This window comes from Pogoniulus pusillus, chromosome 6, assembly GCF_015220805.1.
Source record: "Pogoniulus pusillus isolate bPogPus1 chromosome 6, bPogPus1.pri, whole genome shotgun sequence".
NCBI lineage: Eukaryota > Metazoa > Chordata > Aves > Piciformes > Lybiidae > Pogoniulus > Pogoniulus pusillus.
In genome coordinates, this window is record NC_087269.1 from 7925572 (window position 1) to 7949636 (window position 24065).

The 24065-nt window shown below is 48.0% G+C and overlaps 1 protein-coding gene across 7 annotated transcripts in view; it reads left to right on the plus strand.

The window, feature by feature from the left end:
* The window catches only part of AFAP1L2 (actin filament associated protein 1 like 2), a 104970-nt gene that overhangs the window by 53041 nt on the left and 27864 nt on the right, over nt 1–24065 (plus strand). For all 7 annotated transcript variants that reach the window (XM_064144331.1, XM_064144332.1, XM_064144328.1 and 4 more), the window contains 2 exons: nt 18953–19081; nt 19634–19711. In XM_064144331.1, coding sequence (XP_064000401.1) covers nt 19657–19711 — 55 coding nt within the window. In that variant the 5' untranslated portion in view covers nt 18953–19081; nt 19634–19656. The remainder of the gene's footprint in view (nt 1–18952; nt 19082–19633; nt 19712–24065) is intronic.

The following is a 24065-nucleotide window of genomic DNA, read 5'->3' on the forward strand; positions in this document are numbered from 1 at the left end:
GGACGGTGCCTCCACCACCTCCCTGGGCAGCCCATTCCAATGCCAATCACTCTCTCTGTGAAGAACTTCTTCCTAATATCCAGCCTATACCTACCCTGGCACAACTTGAGACTGTGTCCCCTTGTTCTATTGCTGATTACCTGGGAGAAGAGGCCACCCCCCACCTGGCTACAATGCCCCTTCAGGTAGTTGTAGACAGTAATAAGATCACCCCTGAGCCTCCTCTTCTCCAGGCTAAACAACCCCAGCTCCCTCAACCTCTCCTCATAGGATTTGTGCTCCAGGCCCCTCACCAGATGGGACCCAACACAGCCTAAGCTACATACACAAGAATGCTGAGACGATTTTCAGTAAGTGCTTCATGTTGTGACATCCTGTGAGCTTCCTCAGAGTGTTACTGGAAGCTTGTTTAAGCCTGCCAAACTTCCAACATGTTTTTTTCCCTTGCACACTTGACAGATAAGCAGTTTGAGCGCTTTAGCTGCAGTGACCCAGAGAGATGGGAGTGGGGCAGACTGCAGGGACTGGCTGTGCCAGGGGCTGGTGCTCAAGCTCATTCCTCCAGCCTGACTCACCATCTCTCACCTGCACCCAGTCCAGACAGCAGGAACCCTGCTTGCCTTCACAGGGCTGTTGACTCATTTTAGCTTCCTCTGTCCCTGGATAGGAACCATTGAGTGAAAGAGCCTCTAGTGTACGGAAAAATGGTCAGGAAAACAATGAGCATTAATGCCTTCAGGTAGGAAACATGATGGGAAGAAATTGCCCAGGTGGAACACCAGCTTTGGTGTCACATCAGAGCTGCCAGTCTGTTGGTCTTGGGCTTTTATTGCAGACCTCTAGCTTTGGCTTTTGCTTTCCCAGAAGTTTTGAGACCTCTTGGTAGAAGGGGCTAAGCATTGAGTTTGTTGCAGATCACCTTTAGCTTGCTGAGTCTGGAGAAGACTTAGAGGAGATCTGATCAATGTATACAAATATCTGAGGGGTGGGTGTCAAATGGAGGGGGCCAAATGCTTTTTGCTGGTCAGCAGCAATAAGAGAAAGAGCAACAGCTACAGACTGGAACAGAAGGTTTCACCTTAGCATGAGGAGAAACTTCTTTACAGTGAGAGTGATGAAGCCCTGGAACAGACTGCCCAGAGAGATTGTGGAGTCTCCTTCTCTGGAGACTTTCAACACCCACCTGGATGCATTCCTGTGTGAATTACCCTAGGGGATCCTGCCTTGGTAGGGAGGTTGGACTCAACGATCTCTGGAGGTCCCTTCCAACATCTAAGATTCTGTGAAACCTTCCTGCTGGTTTCAGCTGCAGGTTTGCTACTGCAGCCTCACGTTCATTTGAATCAACTGTTCAAAGCCTCCTGTGGCATAGCAGGGATCTCAGAGCAGCAGAGATTTAACAGTACCCCTTGGTGACTAGAAACCATACAGCGTTGCACTCTAGCATCACACTCTTCAGCTGGCAGGTCAGTCACAAACATCAGCGCTCATGGACCCTAGAAGCTTTTGAAGCTTTGCCTCAAAAAGAAAAAACAACCCTGAGCTGAAGGAAGATAAATCATGTCGTGTATAAACCCAGCCCTCTAAGAAATGTCTTCTCTCTGAGGGCTTTGCAGAAAGCCTCTCCTCTTTGGGAATGATGAAAGCAAGAAGCTGAAAAGACAAATAGAAGCGGAAGGCATCTGGGTTTGGAGGTGGCATCCTTCTCATGTTTTCAGCGATCTGTAAAAATGGTCTGAGTCAGAACTGCAGCTCTAATGCGGGCTAGGGAGTGCTGGAAAGCTAAAGAAAACTTTTTTTGGCAGCAGTTCATCTTTCTTAGCCTAGTGTACTTGCTCAATCTGTGTCCCTTTTAAATTCTAATGACTTCCTCAGGCACCACAAACACTCTGGCCTTGTCACTTCTTCTTTTGAAGTTTGCTTCCCATCAGGCAGTTTTTCTGAAGCTCTCCTGCTGTCAGTCAGCTAACTAGTCCAAAACACTCTGCTGCTTCAAAATCACTTAATTCCTTTCCAATTACCAAGAACAGCTCTCCTGCTGCAGGCTGCTGACTCACATGAGAAAGGTAGTGCGCCTCTGTGCCAGCTGGAAGAGCGAATTCCTGCAGCCACCCAAAACAGGGCACAAAAAATTGAGGTGGGAAGCAAATGTCTAGTTGCAGGGAGGTGTGTTAAGACAAATCCTATGAGGAGAGGTTGAGGGAGCTGGGCCTGTTTAGCCTGGAGAAGAGGAGGCTCAGGGGTGATCTTATTACTGTCTACAACTACCTGAAGGGGCATTGTAGCCAGGTGGGGGGTGGCCTCTTCTCCCAGGTAACCAGCAATGGAACAAGGGGACACAGTCTCAAGTTGTGCCAGGGTAGGTATAGGCTGGATATTAGGAAGAAGTTCTTCACAGAGAGAGTGATTGGCATTGGAATGGGCTGCCCAGGGAGGTGGTGGAGGCACCGTCCCTGGGGGTCTTCAAGAAAAGCCTGGATGAGGCACTTAGTGCCATGGTCTAGTTGATTGGATAGGGGTGGGTGCTAGGTTGGACTGGATGATCTTGGAGGTCTCTTCCAACATGGTTGATTCTGTGATTCTTCACTGAGAGAGTCATTGGACACTGGAATGGGCTGCCCGGGGAGGTGGTGGAGTCGCCATCCCTGGAGCTGTCCAAGGCAGGATTGGACGTGGCACTTGGTGCCATGGTCTAGCCTTGAGCTCTGTGGTAAAGGGTTGGACTTGATGATCTATGAGGTCTCTTCCAACCTTGGTGATACTGTGATACTGTGAAAAACATCTTGGTGAAGCTGTAGTCTGCACATCAGCCAGTGCTGGCTGTGTGCCTGTGCCAAAGCTAGGGTATCAGCCCCACCTGAGGGGTGGGTGTCAAGTGGATGGGGCCAAGCTCTTTTCGCTGGTCAGCAGCAATAAGACAAGGCGCGACAGCTACGAACTGGAACAGAAAAGGTTTCACCTCAACACAAGGAGGAACTTCCTCACAGTGAGGGTGGCAAAGCCCTGGAATAGGCTACCCAGAGAGGTGGTGGAGTCTCCTTCTCTGGAGACTTTCAGCACCCACCTGGATGCCTTCCTGTGTGGACTACCCTAGGGGTTCCTGCCTTGGCAGTGGGGTTAGACTTGATAATCTCTGGAGGTCCCTTCCAGCCTCTAAAGTTCTGTGATTTAACTGCACAGTAGCCTTTCCCCAGGTCTGAAGGACCAATTTATCAAGTGTTGCAAAAGATGAGTCTGCCCAGAGATACCTAAGCAAGCAGAGGCAGGGATTTTCTGAGCACCATGGTGTCCCAAGATGCTATTTCCAGGATCTGAGTGTGGTCTCTGCATGGTCCTGCTATGTGTGAGCATCCTGGCCTGCTTGAGATGAGGTGGAGATGCTGCAGCATTGAAGGGTATAAGCTATCACATACGCTTTTCTTCACTGAGTTTCCTCCCACTCCCTCCTTTATGTCCTACTGCATCTGCCTGCACCTACCTTGGTGTAGACGCACTGGTCCTCACTGAGGTGTCTCAGCCTTCATCAGGGATTTCATTTGACTTCTGCCACTTTATACCAACGTGGATCCGTTTTGGGATGACACCCAGAGACAGGCCTACAGAGGATGTGGGTAAAATGTGCTGGAGCATTGCCTCTGAAGGACTCTGGATGGGCATGGATAACCATGGAGAGGGAAAGTGCAGTGTGTTAGTTTGTTGCTGAGAGGTTCCTATAGGTCTAGTTTTCCTTCTGCATCACTGAAGCCTTTTCCTCCCCAGGAGGGGGAATTTGTGGAAGCACAAGTTGGCACTTCCCAATTGGAAATTTTGTTACTCCAAATGGAGAGGAAATGTAGATTGTGCATCTCTGAAATGCCATGGAGGAGCTGAAGAGTTTGAAGGCTTGAGCAGCCCTCAAGAGCTTAGCAGCTCTTGCGCCTGTGGTTTTTGGTCTGCGTTTTGTGGGGCATGTGACCTGTGCAGCAGCTCACCCAGGAGGCTCTGAGAGATGTCCCTGCTGAAGGCTGAGATGGAGCTAATCACTGCTCCCTGCCCTTTCCCTCTGAATACCAGGCCAAACATTCCCCTTTGGGTAGTTTTTCACGTAGGCGAGTGTCATGAGGCAGTGACTGTGATCAGGCAGCAGAGTTCCTCAGTGCCAGTGTGAGAGAAACAACTCTGCTGGGGTGACTGTCAGACAGAAATCTTGTTTTGGGGGCAGGCAAAAGGTTATATTTAGTTTTCTTTTCAACCAAAGTCTAGTGATGAAGTACTAGGCACAACAACAAGTAGAAGCTTTTCAACAAACCAGACAGATGAGTGGTGGTTACCTCCCAGCTGCTGTTTGAGATAGGATTTGAGGTAGGTGAGCTTATGCTCCCTCCCCTCTGTGATAACATAAAAGAATGGAGCACTGTCCTGAGAAGATGAAATCAAATCCCTTCACTTAGGGCAGAGATGTGAATCCACCTCCCCACCTCAGAGGCAAGGGGCAGAGGGCAACTACCTGGACTTAGAGGATTTAGCCTCCTTCCTTCTGCTCTTTTTTTCTTCCCTTCTTTTTATTTTCCCTGAACAAGTAAATCAAAATGACTTCTACTTTATCTCTGAAAAAAATCACGTTTTTAATTGTTTTCAGTGAATCCTGCAACAAAATAAACCTAGCCCTAAAAATGGGGAGGTGTTTTCCTAATAGTTTCATGCCTTCATCTGACTGTCTGCTTCATAGAAAGCCTGGGTGAGCAGATAGTAATACAATAATGAAGTTGCAGCAAACCACAACAGAAACCTTCCAGGTGGCTTTTTAACTAAGAAGGTTTGAAAGGCTCTGTGGCTTTGTGCTCCCTGGCTGCCTCAGCTTCACCTTTGAGGCTGGAGCCTAAGTGCAGAAGTGGTGAAAGGAAAATGAAAATGTTAGATGTTTGCAGTGGCAGCCTAACATTCCTCCCTAAGCAATATCCAAGATGTGCTGCTCCCTAAATAAGCAGGCAAAGCAACATCCCTGCCTTCTGTTTTTGTTTGGGCTGTCGACAAGTTGAGCAGCCAGCAGGTTTTGGTACCTTCTCTGCTAAACTGGAAGGCTGCTTGGTTGGCTGTGGCTGGCTGCTGCTTGCCAGCTAGGCAGCACTTGTAAGGTTGTGCCTCTCTTCATGCCTGTGAGTACTGGAGAGCTACCTCAAGGGCAGTTCCTGCTTGCGAGATGCTAATCGTGTCCTTGTCTGAATTGCTTCCAGCGCTGGAGGCAAAGCCATGGACTACCAGGCTGCACTTAGCAGTAAGTAAAGAGAGTTCATAGAATAGTTTAGGTTGGAAGGGACCACAAAGGTCATCCAGTTCCATCCCCCTGCCATAGGCAGGGACACCTCCCACTAGAACAGGTCACTTAAGGCCCCATCCAACCTGGCCTTGAACACCTCCAGGCAGAGAACATCCACAACCTCCCTGGGCAACCTGTGCCAATGTCTCACCACCCTCACTGCAAATAACTTCTTCTTAACATCTGGTTTAAATCTCTCCTCTGCCAGTTTAAACTCATTACTCCTCATCCTGTCATTAAAAGACCTCATAAATAGTCCCTCCCCGGCCCTCCTGTAGACCCCCTTCAGATACTGGAAGGCCACTAAAAGGTCTCCTCAGAGCCTTCTCTTCTCCATACTGAAGGGCCCCAACTCTCTCAGCCTGTCCTCATAGTAGAGCTGCTGCAGCCCTCTGAGCATCTTCGTGGCCTCCTCTGGACTTGCTTCAACAGTTCTATGTCCTTCTTGTGTTGAGGGCTCCAGAACTGCACTCTTGATGGGGTTTGATGAGAGCAGAGTAAAATTCCTTCAACCATTACTTTACTACAATCTGTCAGTTTGTTAGTACCAAAGCCTGACTGTGTTATCTTCACTTTTCAGGATGGAAGACATGGCAGCATGGTTTTGAGTGAGAGCAGCGTGGCCTGCCCTGCCTGCAGGGAGCCGGGCACGAGCTGCCGACCCCAAGCCACAGCTGCCTGCTCATGCTGCTCCCTTGGGCATACAGGAGCTCTCCATATAACCTGGGCAGGAAGGGGATCCTCAGCTGATGGGGATGACCTAAGTGTTTGCTGGCATGTAGTGCTGAGACCAGAGAAATGCTGGGCTAGGTAAATGATAGCCAGGCTGCAAGGATGCCTCCAACGTCTGTTAAGGCGGAGATGAAAGATTCAAATAGGAGTTTAGAAAAACTCCAAGGAAGCTGAGTTTGCTGGAAGGGCTAAAACATTTAGCAGCAGTTTCTTGTCACAGGTTTGCTGCTGAAATGGTAAATGAAAATAATAATCTAACTCTTAAATTTGTGATAAGATTAGTGATACCTTAGGCTTATTTGTGTAATGGCTTGCAGAGATTTAATTTAGAGTATTGTTCCCAGTTTGGCTAACTGGCTCTCATTCATGTAAACAAAGTGCAAGACAGACAGAGTAAGAAAATCCTTTTTATCCACTGAATGGTTGTTTTGCTGGTTTGAGAGCTGCCTTTCATTTTCCCATGTCTCACAGTCAGGATAGAAAGGGAGAAGATTTCCAGTTCACATGGGGAATATAAATAAATGCCATTATTTGTTCTGCTTCTCTCCTGCCTCTTCCACCCTGGGCTCCTGCAAGGCCCTTCTGGAGAGGAAGGCAGAGGTGCAATATGATTGTTTCACCCTGAGCCACCTTTTTCCAACCTGTGCATCTCCATGAGTTTGACTTGGTGCAGCTTGGTGCTGAGATTTAAGCCCAGGGTAGTGATGGCTTCTTCTGTGATCATAAAAGTAAAATAAGATTTATTTCCTAGCCTTAGTAACTCTTTCTTCTCTGCTTGTAAAAAATTCCCTCATGCAGTAAAGCATCTGTGGGCAGTGGGACAGATCTGTCACTTCCAGTCAAACCATTAGGTAGGTCACTGCAGAAATTGCTTATCTCAGTAGGTAAAAGTCCATAGCTTCTCCAGTCCCTGCTCCACTGGTTTAATCGTCACACTACATGGAGCCTGAATCTGCAGGGAGGCAAACAGTAGCTCACCTTATATCTCCTCCTGCACTGGTGGCATCCTAACCCTTTACATTGACTGGTTCCACACTGGCTTGCCTGTTACTGTGTCACTTATGTCCCACCTGGGCACGTTCTTGTGCAGCCTGATTGTGGCATACCTGCAGCAGCAGAGGGATTGGTCTAGATGATCTCCAGAGGTCACTTCAAACTGTCCTCTTATGATTCTTTGATTATCCCAGTACACTCCTGGCTCACGTGATGTATTGTATCCCCTTTTCTCCTCCAAGTATTGTATCCCCTTTTCTCCTCCAAGTATTGCCACCTGTACTTTATCAGGACATGTTTCTTTTATTTGTTGAATGGGACATGTTGAAGAGTGAAGTGGATGCAGCCACTGCATAAATTGGGTGGCCTGGGAGAGGCTCTCTTCTGAGACTTTTCCACGTGAGTGATGTTTGCTTTCCCCAAGGTAGCTGATCCTTGTTTTTAATGAGTATTGGACAGAGAGGCTTTACTGAGAAAACTGCTTGAGAGAGTCCAGCGCAGAGCCACAGAAGTGATGAAGGGAATGGAACATCTCTGTTACAAGGAGAGGCTGAGGGAGCTGGGGCTGTGCAGCTTGGAGAAGAGGAGGCTGAGAGGTGACCTCATCAATGTTTATAAATATGTAAAGGGTGAGTGCAAGGAGGATGCAGCCAGGCTCTGCTGGGTGATGCCCAATGACAGGACAAGGGGAATAATAACAGAGATACCAAGTGCTACTGCAAACTTGAACAGCATTTGAAAGCCTGTTGAGCAATGAAAGCAATGTTTGGGGTGTGAAGGAGGGCAGAGCCTCTGTTTCTCTGGGGCATGGAGGCAATGTTTGGACAACACAGGTGTTTCCCCACAGAGCATGTGTCTTGAAGCGGCTCAGGTGGTGCCCAGCTGCTTTGGTAATCCGGAGGGAACAGGGGAGCTGCTCCTGGGAGGCTGCTCTTCCACTCTGCCCTCCGTGCAATGTCACGTTGGAGGCATGGGAGAATAAAAAAGCTGGCAGCTCTTGAATGTAAGAGGGAGGATATCCAGCCCTGTTCTCAGGTCATCCTCTGGCATCTGTGCCTTCCCCAAGCATGTGGGAGGGTGGGTGGGAGCTGTGGCCTCCAGTGGTGGCAGGTGTTGGAGCTCTGCTGGGAGATACTCCCTGAGCACAGATGAGTCATGGCAGGAGAGGGTTTGTATTTTAACCTCTGAAGTACTTTGCAGTCATTTCCTAAACCTTCCCTTTCCCTCTTAACCCTCAAAACCTTCCCTCTTAACCCTCAACTAGAAGTTCAGTTAATGTTGGTTTGCCTTGAATCTTCTTGTTTAGAAGTGGGTCGAGCTTTGGTCCTTAGTGAGGTCTGTAGATTAGGGGGTGGCTTTTTTAATCTTCCTTTCATGGTGGGGGGTTGGGGTCAGGGTTTCTTTTCTTTTTAATTTATTTTCTGTTTCCCTTTTTTTGAGGGGATTTGTCTGCTGCTGATCATACACTGAGACTCCAGGGAAAATCTCTGGTTGCACATTACTGTACCAACACTGCTCAGTGCCTCAGCCACATGATGCTCTCTCCTTGTGTTTAGGCTCCCAGGTTACCCTGGAGAGGATGGATAAGGACTGTGTGCAATGTTTGTACAAGGGATTGAGCAAGATTATTGAGAAAGAAATCTGGAAATCGAGAACAACATTGCTGTGGGCTCTGCCAGCCTGCCCTGATAGACTTCAAGATGCTTTTAAAACCTGTTTTCCCCCTGCACTATTGCAATAGCCTTGTGTAGTCATTCTGCTTTCCAGCCCAGCCCTGGCTATAGTGGCCAACATGACTTGAGGAGCCCTTGCTGCAGAGGAAACAGAAAGGAAAAGAGCCAGGGTCTCCAGGGCTATATGTCTGTCTGTCTTTCTCTCTGACCCCAGAGCTCTTGCTTTCTCAAACATAATTGCTTTCCCTTTCTGTTATGTCTCTATTGTTTGTTGGAGAAATGATGCCATTAAATCAACAGAGAATGGTGGGAAAGTGCTTTGATATGAGGCCTTCAGAGGGCGTGGGTATGTGTGTGTGTGCATGTCCTCTCTTAGAAAAAACAACACAGCTCTGTGTATCTGGCAGCTTCCTTTAATTCATGTCTTGCTTGCAAGAGAAAAAGTCATCTCCAAATATTTTTTGCACTTGACATTCTTTATTTGTAGCACAGTGGTCTGAACTGTGGGGTGGTGTTCACCATCACTGCAATAGTTCTGCTCACTAGACCTTGCATTTTCCCAGTTGCTCTTTTGGGAATGTGGCATCAGTCTGGAGAAGAGAAGGCTCCAAGGAGAACTTATTCTGTCCTTCCAGTATCTGAAGTGGACCTACAAGAAAGCTGGGGAGGGACTTTTTAGGGTGTCAGGTAGAGTTAGGACTGGGGGGAATGGAGCAAAGTAGGTAGATTCAGATTGGGTATTAAGAAGAAGTTCTTCACCATGAAGGTGGTGAGACCCTGGAACAGGTGGCCTAGGGAGGTGGTGGAAGCTTTATCTCTGGAGGTTTTTAAGGCCAGGCTGGATGGGGCTTTGGACAACCTGATGTAGTGTGAGGTGTCCCTGCCCAAGGCAGGGGGGTTGGAGCAAGATGATCCTTGAGGTCCCATCCAGTCCTGAAAATTCTATGAGATTCTATCCCAGATTTCCTTTTTCCTTGGGAAAGAGTGGTCTCATGGCTGTGGGCTCTGGCAAGCATTAGCACAGCTGTGTGCCCCCTGTTCTGCTGACAATCTGTAATGCTGAGTGTAAAGCTTTCCTCTAAACATAGCCACATCGAGTGATGAATGAGGATGATGAGAAGTCTGCCACAGCATTTTGACTACAACTGTGGACCCTAACCAAGGAGCTGGAATGTGCTGCCCAGGGAGGTGGTGGAGTAACCAACCCTGGATGTGTTTAAAGTTTGTTTGGCTGTGGTGCTTGGGGGATATGGTTTAGGGTGCACCTTGTAGAGTAGGGATATTGGTTGGACTTGATGAGCCTGAGGGGCTTTTCCAATCTGAATGTTTCTGTGATTCTGTGACTTGGCTCCAGCAGCCTTGGCAAAGACTTGAGCCCAGAAGCATGTGTTGTCACCTTTGTGAGGCAAAGACTGCATTCAGGTAGGAGAGCACAGGGCTGGACTGAGCAGGTGGCTGCAGGATGCCTCCTTGTGCTGAGTTCAAGTGTGTGCCTGTTTCTTTTTCTTGCCAACAGCCATTGTGTTTGGTCAGTCACCTCTTAGTAGCCCCTTCCTGGATTATGTGTTACAATTGACAGCAAACAACAGATGTACTTTGCAGGTCAGGTGGTCACCAGCCCCTCCACGTGAACTCAACCACACAGTGATGAGGAGGATGGCAAAACTTCACAAGACAAAAGAAAAAACAGCCCAACTCACCAATCATAGCTGAAAACTGAAGGAGTAAGGGGAAAAAAAACCCAAAGAAACCAAAGAGCAGAAAGGGCTGTGGGGAGAGAAGGGAATCAATGGTGGCAGCTTCAGAGGAAATCATCTGTCACACCACTGCAGGATTCAGCTTGGCAGCAAATAGTTTTTTTCAGCTTCCTATGAACTGTTGAGGTTGTTTTCTTCCCCATTAGGCTCTGTTTTGGGGGGCAAATTTGCCTTAAAAAGAGCACTTTCTTCAGCATCCTGCCTTGCCTGACTTGGTCTGTATTCTAGCTGACAGTTCACAGCATCACAGAATTAACAAGGTTGGAAAAGACCTTTGAGATCATCAAGTCCAACATCTAACACCTTCTAATTAACTAAACCATTGCACTGGGTGCATCATCCAGGTCTCCTTTTAAACACCTCTAGGGACCTTGATTTGGTTTGATCCTTAGCCTCGTGGCTACTGAACTGGTGTTTCTTCGGTTGCTTCCCTGATGTTTTCCTAGCTGGGTTCTGCCCCAGCAGGAGTTACTGTGTTACACAGGTGTTAGATGACCTGATCCTCACATGCTGAGGATGCAGGATGGCAATCCAAGTAACCCCAGATCCCAGCAATTCCTCAGGTCCCAGTTTGCTGATGGTACACACATCACTATGCACCTGAGCACAGACTGCAGCTGTAGGGATATTCTGAGCTCAACAGATCGCAGAATCACAGAACATTAGATGTTGGAAGGGATCTTCAGAGATCATTCAGTCCAACCCCACTGCCAAGGCAGGATCCCCTAGGGTAGTTAGCACAGGAATGCATCTAAGTGGGTTTTGAAAGCCTCCAGAGAAGGAGACTCCACAACCTCTCTGGGCAGCCTGTTCCAGGGTTTTGTCACTCTCACTGTAAGGAAGTTTCTCCTCATGTTGAGCTGAAACCTTCTGTGTTCCTATTTGTAGCTGTTGCTCCTTGTCTTATTGCTGCTGACCAGCGAAAAGAGCTTGGCCCCCTCCATTTGACACTCACCCCTCAGATATTTGTACACATTGATCAGATCTCCTCCCAGCCTTCTCTTCTGCAGACTAAACAGCCTCAGGGCTCTCAATATCTTCACAGGGAAGATGCTCAAGTCCCGAATCAATCTCATGGGTAGTCTGCTTATACAGCATGCTACAGAGGGAAATGTTGCTGGCATCTCTCAGATGTCAGCCAACAAATTTGGCATTGTGAGACCTCCAGTGTTCCATCATGGGAAAGATGAGACCCTTTGCAGGGACAGACGTCACTGTCGCCCCCGAAGTTTGTCGCGAGCGCAAACCCTCTCTTGCATGCAACAGAGCAACCTGGCCCTAAAATACAAGAGTGCTCAGTAAAAACTCCTTACAAAAGAGTGGGTTTCACATTTTGCTTCTCTTCCTTCTTCTTTCTTTTTTCTCTTAATTTTTCTTGGATGCCATTTCCCACCTTCCAGCGGAGGGAAGAGAAGTCTGTTGTTTGCTCAGCTAACTGAAAAAAAGCTTTGTGTGCATTTTCTGCTGCCGTCTTGTTAAAGTTCAGAGTTGCTAGGTTGGAGCGGCTGCTTCTCAATACCAGTCTTGTTCCAACTTCCAGAGCAGCCCACGCAGAGCTGCCTGGGTTCATCGGCGCAGTTCACAGCCCACAGCCAACCAGACACATTGTTTGCCTCTCTCCTTCTATGATTCATACTTCGCAACAAAGGCAAGCCTGAAGCTCCCAACGTGAGTGTGAAGCCAGGCGGTGCTGGATTTTAGGTGCATCAATAGAAACAGTCTGGGTGGTTGGGTTGTTTTTTTTCTCTTTCTCCTTTGTGAGCAGTCCTTATGTCTTGAAAATCAGACACCTTTGTGCCAGTGGTCATAACTGTCTGACACTTGTCTGCTTGAAAAGGGAAACTATGGAAGGAGTGCTCCAATTTTACAGTTGCTGTATTTTCAGAGATTTAAACTTGTCCAGGGTTTGTGAATATTACCTTTTACTTTATTTAATCTAGTAGTGGTTTGTGAATTCTACCTTTATTTTATTCAATCTAGTAGTAATCACAGGATGTCTTGGACCCAAAGAGATCATTGAGTCCAACCCCCTGCCAGAGCAGGACCATACAACCTAGTTCAGGTCACACAGGAACACATCCAGACGGGCCCTGAAAGTCTCCAGAGAAGGAGACTCCACAGCCTCTCTGGGGAGCCTGTTCCAGTGCTCTGTGACCCTTACAGTAAAGAAGACCCCCCTTGTGTTGAGGTGGAAGCTCCTGTGCTGCAGCTTACATCTGTTGCTCCTTGTCCTGTCCCCTGTCTCCTGATCCCCAGCCCTCAGATATTTGTAAACATTTATTAAATCCCCTCTCAGTCTTCTTTTCTCCAGACTAAACAGCCCCAGGTCCCTCAGCCTCTCCTCATCAGGCAGTGCTCCAGTCCCCTAGTCATCCTTGTAGCCCCTCTGCTGGACTCTCTCCCCTGTGCCTCTTAAACTGGGCAGCCCGAAACTGAAGGCAGCACTCAAGATGAGGTCTCACTGGGGCAGAGTAGAGAGGGAGGAGAACCTCCTTTGATCTCTGGACACACTCAATACACGCCAGGATCCCATTGGCCTTCTTGGCCACAAGGGTACATTGATTCTTGGTGGCATGGTTTAGCTGATGTAGTGGTGGTAGGTTATAAGCTGGACTTGATGATCTCAGGGGTCTTTTCCAGCCTTGGTGATTTTGTGATTATCTCTTTTTTTTTTTCCCTATAAATATTTATAATTATTTTTCTTTGGAAAAATTGGGAGAACTTCAACAGGACAGCTATGGGCTGGATTTTTTATTCTTTTCCCATAAAAAGCTAGGAGGGGGAAGACTGAGCAGTCATTGTAGGTGCATCTGTGGGAAGCAGAGCCTGGCTTCTGATAGTCAAGGATGGTAAGCTTCAGTCCACGCTCATTTGCTTTTGCTGCTGATCACCCTGGGTGAATGCTGGTGGGGTTTCAGTGTGACAGGGATGCTTTTCAGAGGAGCAGCCTTCAGGGGCTGCACAGAGATTTTAATTCTTCCTGGTGCTGTTTTAGGGTGAGCTGTTCACCACAGCTCCTTCCCTACATTATGGTGCCCATGTGCACCTAAAGCTGGTAGCATCCAGAACAGGAGAGAGGAGCTGTAACTGCTGCAGAAGGGCCACAGAACTGCTGTAGCCTTTTCTTCTCTACTCCTCTGCGAGCACCTGAAGCCAGCAGGATGAAGAGGGTCAGTTTGCCTGAGGAAGGATCTACTTTGCTGGTTTGGAAGGTGGCCCCGTGTAGAGGTCACTCAGCTGTTTGAGCTGTCATCACCCACACATCTGCCTTTCCTCACAGCTGGGGAGAATGGCCTGCTCTGGCTGCCATCGCGGGTGACTCTTCCCTCTCGCAAAGGCTCTTACTGTAAGCCTCCAGAGTAGCCCAGGAGGGCTGGGCTGGGTCCTCCTGCTCTGCTGACAGCACTGGCTATTCAGCTGCCTGAATGCTGTCTCTGTGCCGCCTGTCCTCTCTGCATGCTCCTCAGCTGCCCTATTGATTTTAGGCAGTGAAGGAAAAAAGAAAGCCAGGCAAGAAAGGAACTGCCTTCTGCCAGAGCAGCCCCTGGGGAGCCCCAGTGCTGCCAGCTGGAGGTGGGGGCTGAAGGGCTGCCGTGGGATGTGCTGCATGGAGAAGGCAGTCTAGGAAAGGTGGGGGTGCATGAATACATTGAGGTGCTCCCCAGGAGCCCCTCTACTCAGCGGCCTGACACTCGTGTGAATCATGGTGCTGTCATCAGTTTTACTCTCTCTGGACTTGCCAAGGTCTTTGAAGCTTGGCATGCCACAGGCTGCAGGTATTTACCAGGTGCTTGGATCCACAGCTCCAGGCCAGGCTGTGCCAACAGCTTCGTCCAGCCCCTTCTAGGCAGGGTGAAGACAAAAGTAGCAAAGCTGCTTGTGGCAGGAGTGTGGGACATCTCCCCATGCTTCGGGATCCGAGGAAGGGTAAAGGGTTGGACTTGATGATCTGTGATGCCTCTTCCAACCCTGATGATACTGTGATACTGTGAAGGGTAATTTGGGAGTGAGGTCTGCAGGCTGGGCCACAGGAAAGCTAGGCTGTTATTCCTGATCTGTTGGAGAACTTGCCCACAGCTTTGGACAGATTTCTTAATCTCAGTGCCTTAGTTTCCTGTCAGCAACTGCTGCTCCTTATCTTCCACCTCTCATCGCAGCAGAGGAAAGAGTTTGTCTTGGTATGTATCTTATTACAGTTCTCTGTCCAGTGGCTGGGGGCCCCTCTACCTTGATTAAAAAAATAATTGAATTCAGATTAAATGGCCTCATGTAATCCTGTCCAGTGGTTACTAAAACACTTGAATGAGAATTCGTTCTGAGCCTCTCCATTTCCTTGTTAAGGCCAAGATGTGAAGTAATTAGATGTAGACATAGCTTATTGTTGTACCACCATGACAAAGATCAGTGATTATTGGTAAGAAGGGCTCTTATAATCTAGTTTAATGGTCATTTACCTTTCAGTGACCTTGGTGTTAGACAAAATTGGCAGCTCTTTCACGAGGAATGTGTTTCCTCAATGGGGGCTTTGCAAGCTGCTGCATTTTTGGCTCTAGCTGCACATGAACTAGGATAGACATTGCTGCAGTGCAAGAGACTTTCTGTCTGCAATGAAAGGCCATAGACTGCTGCCAAGAGAAGCCCTTTCCAGTACTGTCCTGCTGCCACTGAGCTGCTGCTCTAACAGATCTGTTGCATTTTGAGCAATCGTAGAATGGTTTAGGTTGGATGTGACTCAAAGATCATCCAGTTCCAACCCCCTGCCATAGGCAGGGACACCTCCCACTAGAACAGGTCACCCAAGGCCTCATCTGACCTGGCCTTGAACACTTCCAGGCAGGGAGCATCCACAACCTACCTGGGCAACCTGTGCCAATGTCTCACCACCCTCAGTGTAAAGAACTTCTTCCTAACATCTAGTTTAAATCTCCCCTCTGCCAGTTTAAACCCATTACTCCTCATCCTGTCGTTACAAGACCTTGTAAATAGTCCATCCTCAGCCCTCCTGTAGGCCCCCTTCAGATACTAGAAGGCTACTACAGAGTCTCCTCCAAGCCTTCTCCATACTGAAGAGCCCCAACTCTTGTAGCCTGTCCTCATAGCGGAGCTGCTGCAGCCCTCTGAGCATCTTCGTGGCCTCCTCTGGACTTGCTCCATCAGTTCCATGTCCTCCTTGTGTTGGGGCCCACAGCATGGTAGGTCTTCAGTTGAGATCAAGCAGTAGTTGCCAACATTTGGAATCCTGAGATGGTTTGGCATATGTGGGTTCTCAGCTCTTACTCCTGCTGGGGCAGCTGCTTGCACAGAGGATCCTGCAGACCCTCATCACATTAATTCTTCTCACATTTGTCACTCTGGTAAGATTTGGCTTACTCTCCTTTTGGTGTGAGAGAGTGAATGGTCACATCCATTGCTGTAGCAGTTTATTTTTGCAGGTATCAGGTTTGGATTGGGGGTGTCTGGATGAGATCAAACTGATACTTGCATGGAAGCAGATGGATTTTATGCTCCTTCTCACTCAAGAAGAGCAAAATTAATCTCTTTTGAGTCCCTAAAGCCTGAATCCATTGAAGTCTGACAGTCTTTCCAATGACCTCTGCTGCCCCAGGATCTCGTCCTAAATGACTTGCTTTGAGTCACTAGAAGCCTGAATTCAACTTTGGTGGGCTGGAAAATGTAACCTACTGTAAGGGCTGTGCTATTCATAAGCACTTGGCCTGGTGTGTGTGCTAGCTGAGAAATCCTGGGAGAAGAATAAAGTCATTTTCTGTGCTCATGGGGGTGGAGGAGGGAATGGAAACTATATTCCCATCCCTGCAAACCTGCTATTATGACACCCATGTGGCTAGCTGTTGGGACCTGAAGCTTCTGAAGCTTCAAATCAAGGTTAGGCACCTTCTCTGCTGTTTCTTCTGATGCTGCTCCTGACACACTCCTGACTGGCAGGAGCTGACCTCAGTTTCCATTTTCTGAAGTGGGCCACTGAAATAGATGAATGAGTATGGAAAGGCTGTGATTCACCTCAAACTTGGAAGATGCAGGGTCTTTGATGCTTGAGAGAGGCTCATGCAATGAGCATGTTTGACACCAAAAGAATGCAGCTGATTGTTTAGTGACATCAGTGGTATCTAATGCCACTGCCTGTTTGCTTAGTTTGTTGTTTGCTTAGAGCTGTTGTTTCTTGAAGTGATTCTTGCCTTCTCTGGGTTGTAGTGGGTCGTAGCTGAGCAAGGAAGCAGCTGGCAAAGACAGTGAAGTTAACACAGTAGGATACAGGCATGGTGGTCCATTCCCTACTGGTCCTAAATCAAACCATAAGAGAATGAATTGGAATTAGAGGTTATAGAGTGAAGTGTGGAGAACTTCTAGGTTTTGATTGATCTGGAGTCATTAGACTATTTCACAGTCAAGCCACTGAAGATTGCTATAGTTGGAGAGTAGCAGCATGCTTTTCAATTAATGGATAGCACCATAAACCTTTGCAGTCCAGTTCATGCTTGAGTTCTCATCTTCTAACCCAAAGAAGAGTCACCTGGTGGCTAGAGATCAGGAAGTAAGAAGGGGACAGCTCTCTCCTGCTCTTGCACAAATATGACTTTGGAGGTAGTAGCACTTAGAGTAGATGTGCCTCAGGTATCTTGCACCGTGGAACCAAAATATTATTGCTTTTCTAGTTCATTGGTGTGAACTGTGACTCACAGGGGTACCATGGGAGCACACAGCATAGAAGTACTGTAAGTGAAGGGAGCAGAGCATTGCCCTAGTTAATTATCTGAGTGCAAATCATAGAATCAACCAGGTAGGAAGAGGCCTCCAAGATCATGCAGTCCAACCTATCGCTCAGCCCTAGCCAGTCAACTAGACCATGGCACCAAGTGCCTCATCCAGTCTCTTCTTGAACACCCCCAGGGATGGTGACTCCACCACCTCCCTGGGCAGCCCATTCCAATAGCAGCTCGTTGCACAGCTCCTTGGTGGTGTGCTGAGGAGTCATAGCCTTGTTTGCAGCCTGGCAGGGGTAAACCCAAGCTTTGCTACCTGTCTGCCCTGCAGCTCCTTAACGTCAGAAGGGTATTGAGGTGCTGGAGCGGGGCCAGAGCAGAACAGTGAGACTGGTGAGGGGGCTGGAGGGAAAGTCTGATGAGGAGAGGCTGAGGGAGCTGGGGGTGTTCAGCCTGGAGAAGAGGAGGCTCAGGAGAGACCTTATCACTCTCTACAACTACCTGGAGGGAAGTTGTAGTCAGATGAGGGTCAGGCTCTGCACCCAGACAACTTGTGACAGGACAAGAGGGCATGTTCTGAAGCTGCACCAGGGGAGGTTTAGGTTGGATGTTAGGAAGCATTTCCTCGTGGAAAGGCTGATTAGACACTGGAATGGACTGCCCAGGGAGGTGGTGGAATCACCATCCCTGGAGGTCTCTAAGAGAAGATCGGATGTGGCACTTGGTGGCATGGTTTAGCTGAAGTTGTGGTGTTAGCTTATAGGCTGGACTTGGTGGTCTTTCCCAGCCTCAGTGATGATTCTGTGATTCAGCCAGAGACTGATGGAGAGCGTTAGCAGAGGAGCCTCCAAAGGAGAGGCACAGCCTGGGCTGAGTTTTCCACACTTTCCCCTCACGCCATGGTTCTTGCATTGCACTTCCTCTCTCCACATAATACTCTGTTATTTCCTCCCTGGAACAGGTTCCTGCCACTGCCGCTAATTAGCCCATGACAAACTTCAGTGTGAACAAAAGCAAGCAATTAAATGCCTGTTGCTTCAGCGTCAGCCCTGCCACAGAAGTGATCTGTTGGTGGCAAAGCTGAGCTGCTCCTCCTTAGGAGGAAAACAAACCTAATAGCCTGGTTTAGCTGCTGGTGCTGGGGAGTGGTGTGCCTGAGTCACCTGCAGCAGGTATGCCAGGATGTCTTTGGTACAGCAGGTTTTCCTGAGGCTGTCTGAGGTACTGCTTAGTTTGGGGTCTTCAGTTTCATGTGGTACAACGATTTTTGTGGTCCCCATCCAAGCAAGATGCTTTGAGAAGTTGCTGAATTCATGTATGAGGAGATTTTTGAGTGGACTTTCTTGTACGTTTTTAGGAAGCACATTAACGTTTTCAAACCACTGCAGGCAGAGAAAAAAGGAGAAGGCTCAGAAATACAAAGCAAAAAGCAGGGTCCCTGGTAGATCCCAGTTCAAATGCTGTTTGAACTATGTTTGCCAGGACTCAAGGTGCTGCTTTTGTGTGGTTTCAGCCTTAATGCTCAAAATCTCTCCAGGTTTTCCTCCCTTGAATGAAAAGTCCTCTAGGAGGAATAGGTATTTACATGTGATTTTACCGATGTATGAGCACACTAAGGGAAGTCAGAGACTTTTTGGTTTGGGTTTCTTTTCAAAATTGGAAAGACAGTTCAAGCTAGAAAATGAAATATGAATTATTCCTGGGCAGAGAATCAATCTCTGTCCTCTTTTGGCACATCACCCAGTTGCTTCACCAACAGCTGTCTCTCTTGCTGTTTTGTAGCTCTCGAGCAGCTGCTTACAGAACTTGAAGATTTTCTGAGGCTACTGGACAAGGAGAACTTGAGCAGCACTGCCATTGTGAAGAAGAGCTTCCTCTCCGATCTTCTGCGTGTCTACACCAAGTCCAGTGGTATGGGCAAGGAAAACAGAGGATGGGTGGTGGGGGTCTCATGGGAATTGCCATGGAGTCTTGAAGCAACATTTCCCTGGAGGCCGGTGGGAAGGGGAGACATGAAAATTAGGAGGAGAAAATGAAATGCAGATTATTTTTTTGCAGTGACCTCTGTTTGTTTATGTATAATTACTATAGTTATGTGTCCAGCATTACAAGCAAAGGCTTCCCAAGATTCGTGATCCTTTCTGTTTTCCTTCTTAAACCTTAAGTTTATTTAATCCACTTCATAAGATACACAGGATGTGCTGTTTGGCCAAGTTTAATGTTTAAGTAGAAATTTTAGCTTATGGAATTTCCTGGCTAGAAAACATTTAATTTTTTCTGCTTTTTATTATTGTTTTGTTGTGGGTTGGTTGTTTTTTGTTGTGGGTTGTTTTTTTTTTTCTCCATGGATTGCCTCAACCAACATTGACCTCCCCAAGTGTACTCAGCAGAGACTCTTTACATCTGCCTATGTGGAGAAACTGCAACCACAGGTCAAGAGTTCACTTTTCCCTTTGGTTGCAGGTGGTGATGAGGAATATATTTATATGAACAAAGTGACCATCCATAAACAGCAGGGAGACCAGGAGAAGCAAGACAAAGGTAGGAAGCTGAAGGTTAATGGTAGCATCATGCCTAATGGGGTGATGAAGGCACACGCGGTTGGAGCCTCACGTTACTGGTGGAGGCTTCTCTGGAAGCTGAGGCAGCTGATGGTGTGGGAGGGCTACTGTTTTCATAACATTCCCTTAGAGATAGTGCTCCTTGCCAACTCTGTGAGGTTATTCCTGGAAGTAGCACTTTGGAGGACGTTATTTTGGGATAAAAATGCTGCCTTCTAAGGTCTAGAGCTCCAGTGCCTGAAGTATTTAAGGAAGCCTTCACGTTTGGTTTGGCCACAAAACAAGTTACTTCACCTCTTTGAGACCTTGTGTCTTCTTTACTCTGCTACTCTTGCATTAGTTCAAAGGGTCTGTGCCATCACAGCCTTGAGAGATGAGTTCCTGGGTGCAGAACGCACCCTTGTCGTCTGTGTGGATGAAGCATCTTCATCCCCCAGGGGATGTCAGAGTTGTGTGGTGTACAAGCCAAGAAATTAAACCTAGATACAATATTAATTTCCAGTTTAGATGTCCAGCAAGTTGAATTTGTAACGTGGAAAAGAATGTCACTGTCTGAAAATCATAGAATCAGTCAGGGTTGGAAGGGACCACAGGGATCATCTAGTTCCAAACCCCTGCCATGGCAGGGACACCTCACACTAGATCAGGCTGTCTAGAGCCTCATCCAGCCTGGCCTTAAACACTTCCAGGGATGAGGCTTCCACCACCTCCCTGGGCAACCCATTCCAGAGTCTCACCACTCTCATGCTGAAGAACTTCTTCCTAATATCCAGCCTGAATCTACCCATTTCTAGCTTTGTTTCATTCCTCCTAGTCCTATCACTACCTGACATCCCAAAAAGGCCCTCCTCAGCTTCCCTTAAGATGCCGAGATGCTGTGATCCCCAGGTGATGCTGTAATGCTCTGTAACAGAACTGCACAGCCTGCTGGTAGCCCCCAGCAGCTGAAGTGCACCAGAAACATCTCTCTATATAAATTCTCCTTTGGATGGGTATAAGAACAGAGCTTGCTGTGAGCCACTATGCTAAAATGCAGGAGCAAATTTCAGACCATTTATTTTTAGAGTTGTTTCTTTTATTTCAGGCTTTTGCCTATCAAGGCCATGAGCCTACCCACTCAGTTGCTCCCTGTGGGACCTGGCACTTCTCTCTTTCTGTTTTCAACAACCTCCCTATTCCAAGTAAAACTTCTGAGTTATTTGGAAATGCTTAAGTCAGTGAGACACATGTATGGGATCTTAGCCATAGCTGCAGCTGGCTGTACAGCCCTGGTCCCACCTCTCAGACTGGATGGAGAGGTCTCTGCCTGGTCAGTGGTGGGACTTGCAGGTTCAGGTTTGGCAGATGAAAGAGACATCAGTACCTGCTGGCGTCAGGGACTGTGATACAGATCTCCCAGTGATTAATCAGCTCCCTTTACCCCTTTGACCTACTCCATTTCACCAGAAGCTTTTGATGGGATGCAGTGACCACAGCTCTGTGGCTGAGGCCCACAGGACCTCTCACGACCTGCAGGATTTAGCATCACAGGGTGAAATAATTTCCAAAGTAATAATACATCAGCTCCAAAAGTCCCCCCCTTCAAACCTTCTAATATGCTATTTCTGCAAAACCCATATTTTACTTCATATCTGCTTCCAATTTCAGCAGTAAGTATTTCAGCTGAACTTTTTTATGGCACAGTAATTAAATGCATTGCAATGAGTGATGAAGGCACCATCACTTACTTGATCTCATTTGCTTGAGAAACATAGCAAGTCTTGCTCTGCAAGTCCATGGAGCTCTTCAGTGAGCCAAATGCCATCTGCTTCTGGAAGAGAGATGGAGGAGCAGAAGTCTGGGAGGTGGGACTGATGTGCAATGTAGTGATGGTGCACACTGTGGTCCTCCTAGCCCAGGTACCAGGAGTCATTCACTTTTGCAAACAGAAACCACAGATAAGTAACAATTAGCACAGATGAGAAATTTAGCAGAATCTTGGCCGGCTTGTTTTCCTCCTTCCCACTTCTAAATTCCCTCCAAATTCCAGGTTTTTGATTAGAGGACAACTGCAAACTGTTAAAGCTTGTCTAGGAAAAATGACTCTTTCCCTCCCAGTCCAATACTGTGAGTGGTGGTGCTGACGAGTGTAGCAGAAGGAAGGGCTATGTACAGCACATGCTGTGTGGACCTTGCATCCAGAAAGCATGCCTCAGGTGCTTGTCCCCACACCATCTCTCAGGGGTCTTATCAGGATGAAGGTTAAAGGGGTGGCTCTTCCTGCACAGAGCCTAAAAAATCAAAGCTGCATCACATCCTACTCTACTTCTCAGCTGGAGTACGTGGAATTGGGCAGCTTTCCAGCAGGCTGAGGACAGAAGCTGTGGTCTCCATCCTGTGCTCCAAAGTTGATGGGAGGAGGAGCTGCTGGAGGAGAAATCAAACAGTATTTTCCTGGCACAGTGAAGTTCAATGGGATGATTGCTGGGTTTGCTGGAGAGTCAAGAACAGATGGCCACCACTTGTGAAGGGCCTGGCAGTGGTTTGTGCTGCTGCAATGATTTCTCTTCTGTGGAGCTGAGCATGGGAGGTTCTGTTCTGTCTTGTGGTCTCTTTCTCTGCTAAAGAGGCCCTGAAAAAGTTCCCTTTGTGGACAAATGTGAGTGCAGAGGTAGTCCACTCTTGGTGAGTAGCACACTGGGGCTTTAGAAAACCTTAACCTTGGCTCGGGTCATTCCAAAAGTAGCAACAGCTACTCACAGAGTTCGGTGTTCACCCTGAGAGTGACATCTACTTGGTCCTTTACAGAAAAGGCTAACTTTCAGCTGAAGGATGTAGGTATGATGTAGGCAATGTAATCATGAGGGTGTTTTAGTAGATGGATCTCCCCATGATCAGCCTGTGGTGCAGGCTCACCTGCTTTCTTCTGGACCTTAGAAGACATCCAGCAGTCCTACTCATGGGGTGCAAACAAAAGCAGCTTGGAGATGGTGTCTATTGATCCGCAGATCAATGTGTCCTCCTGGCTTACTGAAATTAGCCAGTGCTGGTGACCAGAAGACCTGCATCATGGCAGGGTGCAATTTGTCACAAGAGATTCATTTTGGGCTCTTGTGTCATTGGGCCAGAGGCTGGCTGCAGCTTGGTGGGATAGAGCTGTCATCACTGCTTCTGATCTCCAGACGTGAACAAAATGATGTGGTTCTCAGCTTCTATTTCTAAAGCCCAAAAACATGCAGCAAAGTTCCTGCCCAAAGCTTTGAGGCACAGTGCTGGGCACTGTGCAATGCCTTGGCAGTTTTCTGTGTGTGCCCAAGGAACGTGGCTGGAGCACCAGCAAGTGGGCTGAGGGAGCTGCAGCATCAGCTCACTGTAGATTTTGGAGCTAACTCCCTCACTTCATTTACTGGACTAGCAATATCTGGGCAGGTTAGCTCCCTTTCTCACAAATGTTTTGGCAAGAGGCACTCTGTAAAAGGAGACTTCTCCTCTGCACAGCATAATGCCTTCAGAATCCTTCCTAGAATCATAGAATCAGTCAGGGTTGGAAGGGACCACAAGGATCATCTGGTTCCAACCCCCCTGCCATGGGCAGGGACACCCTACCCTAGATCAGGCTGGCCAGAGCCTCATCCAGCCTGGCCTTAAACACCTCCAGGGATGGGGCCTCAACCACCTCCCTGGGCAACCCATTCCAGGGTCTCACCAGCCTCATGGTGAGGAACTTCTTCTTAACATCCAGTCTGAATCTACCCATTTCTAGCTTTGTTCCATTCCCCCTAGTCCAATCACTACTTCCTTTCTCAGCTGTTTGTGCCTTGCTCCCACTTGCTCCTGAGCACTCCTGCATTCTCCTCCATTCTCTCTTTTTTCTGTTTTCAACACACCTTGGAGGTCGTGGGACTTGGGCACTTGTTTGAGGCCACCCAGGAGTTGCGTGGAAGGGGAAGAGGGACTGAAGACAAGATTTCTGTGCCTTCAGCTACTGAATCACTGTATCCAGCTGCTTGGAAAATCTTACTTTCCAGAGGCAAATGTAGATTGCCTGGAGCAGTTCCACTGCCATCTGCCCTTTCACATGTTCGGCCTGGGCTGCTCCAAGAGCAGCTCTTCCTTCAACGGCAATTAACTTTCTGTTCTTGGCTGCCTTTGACAGACCATTGTGCAGCCCAGCTAGGCAGTGACCTTTGCAGCTCACTCTGGGAGCAGGGTGGTGTTATCTCCAGTTTTGTGGGAAGGCAGAAAATGTTTGGACAGTCACTGATCTGCCTGCTTGCAGCAGGGATCAGAGCTAGCAAGCACTGAAGTGCTATGCATTTACAGGCACTGTGTAGTGTCTGCCCATGCTGCTTCTC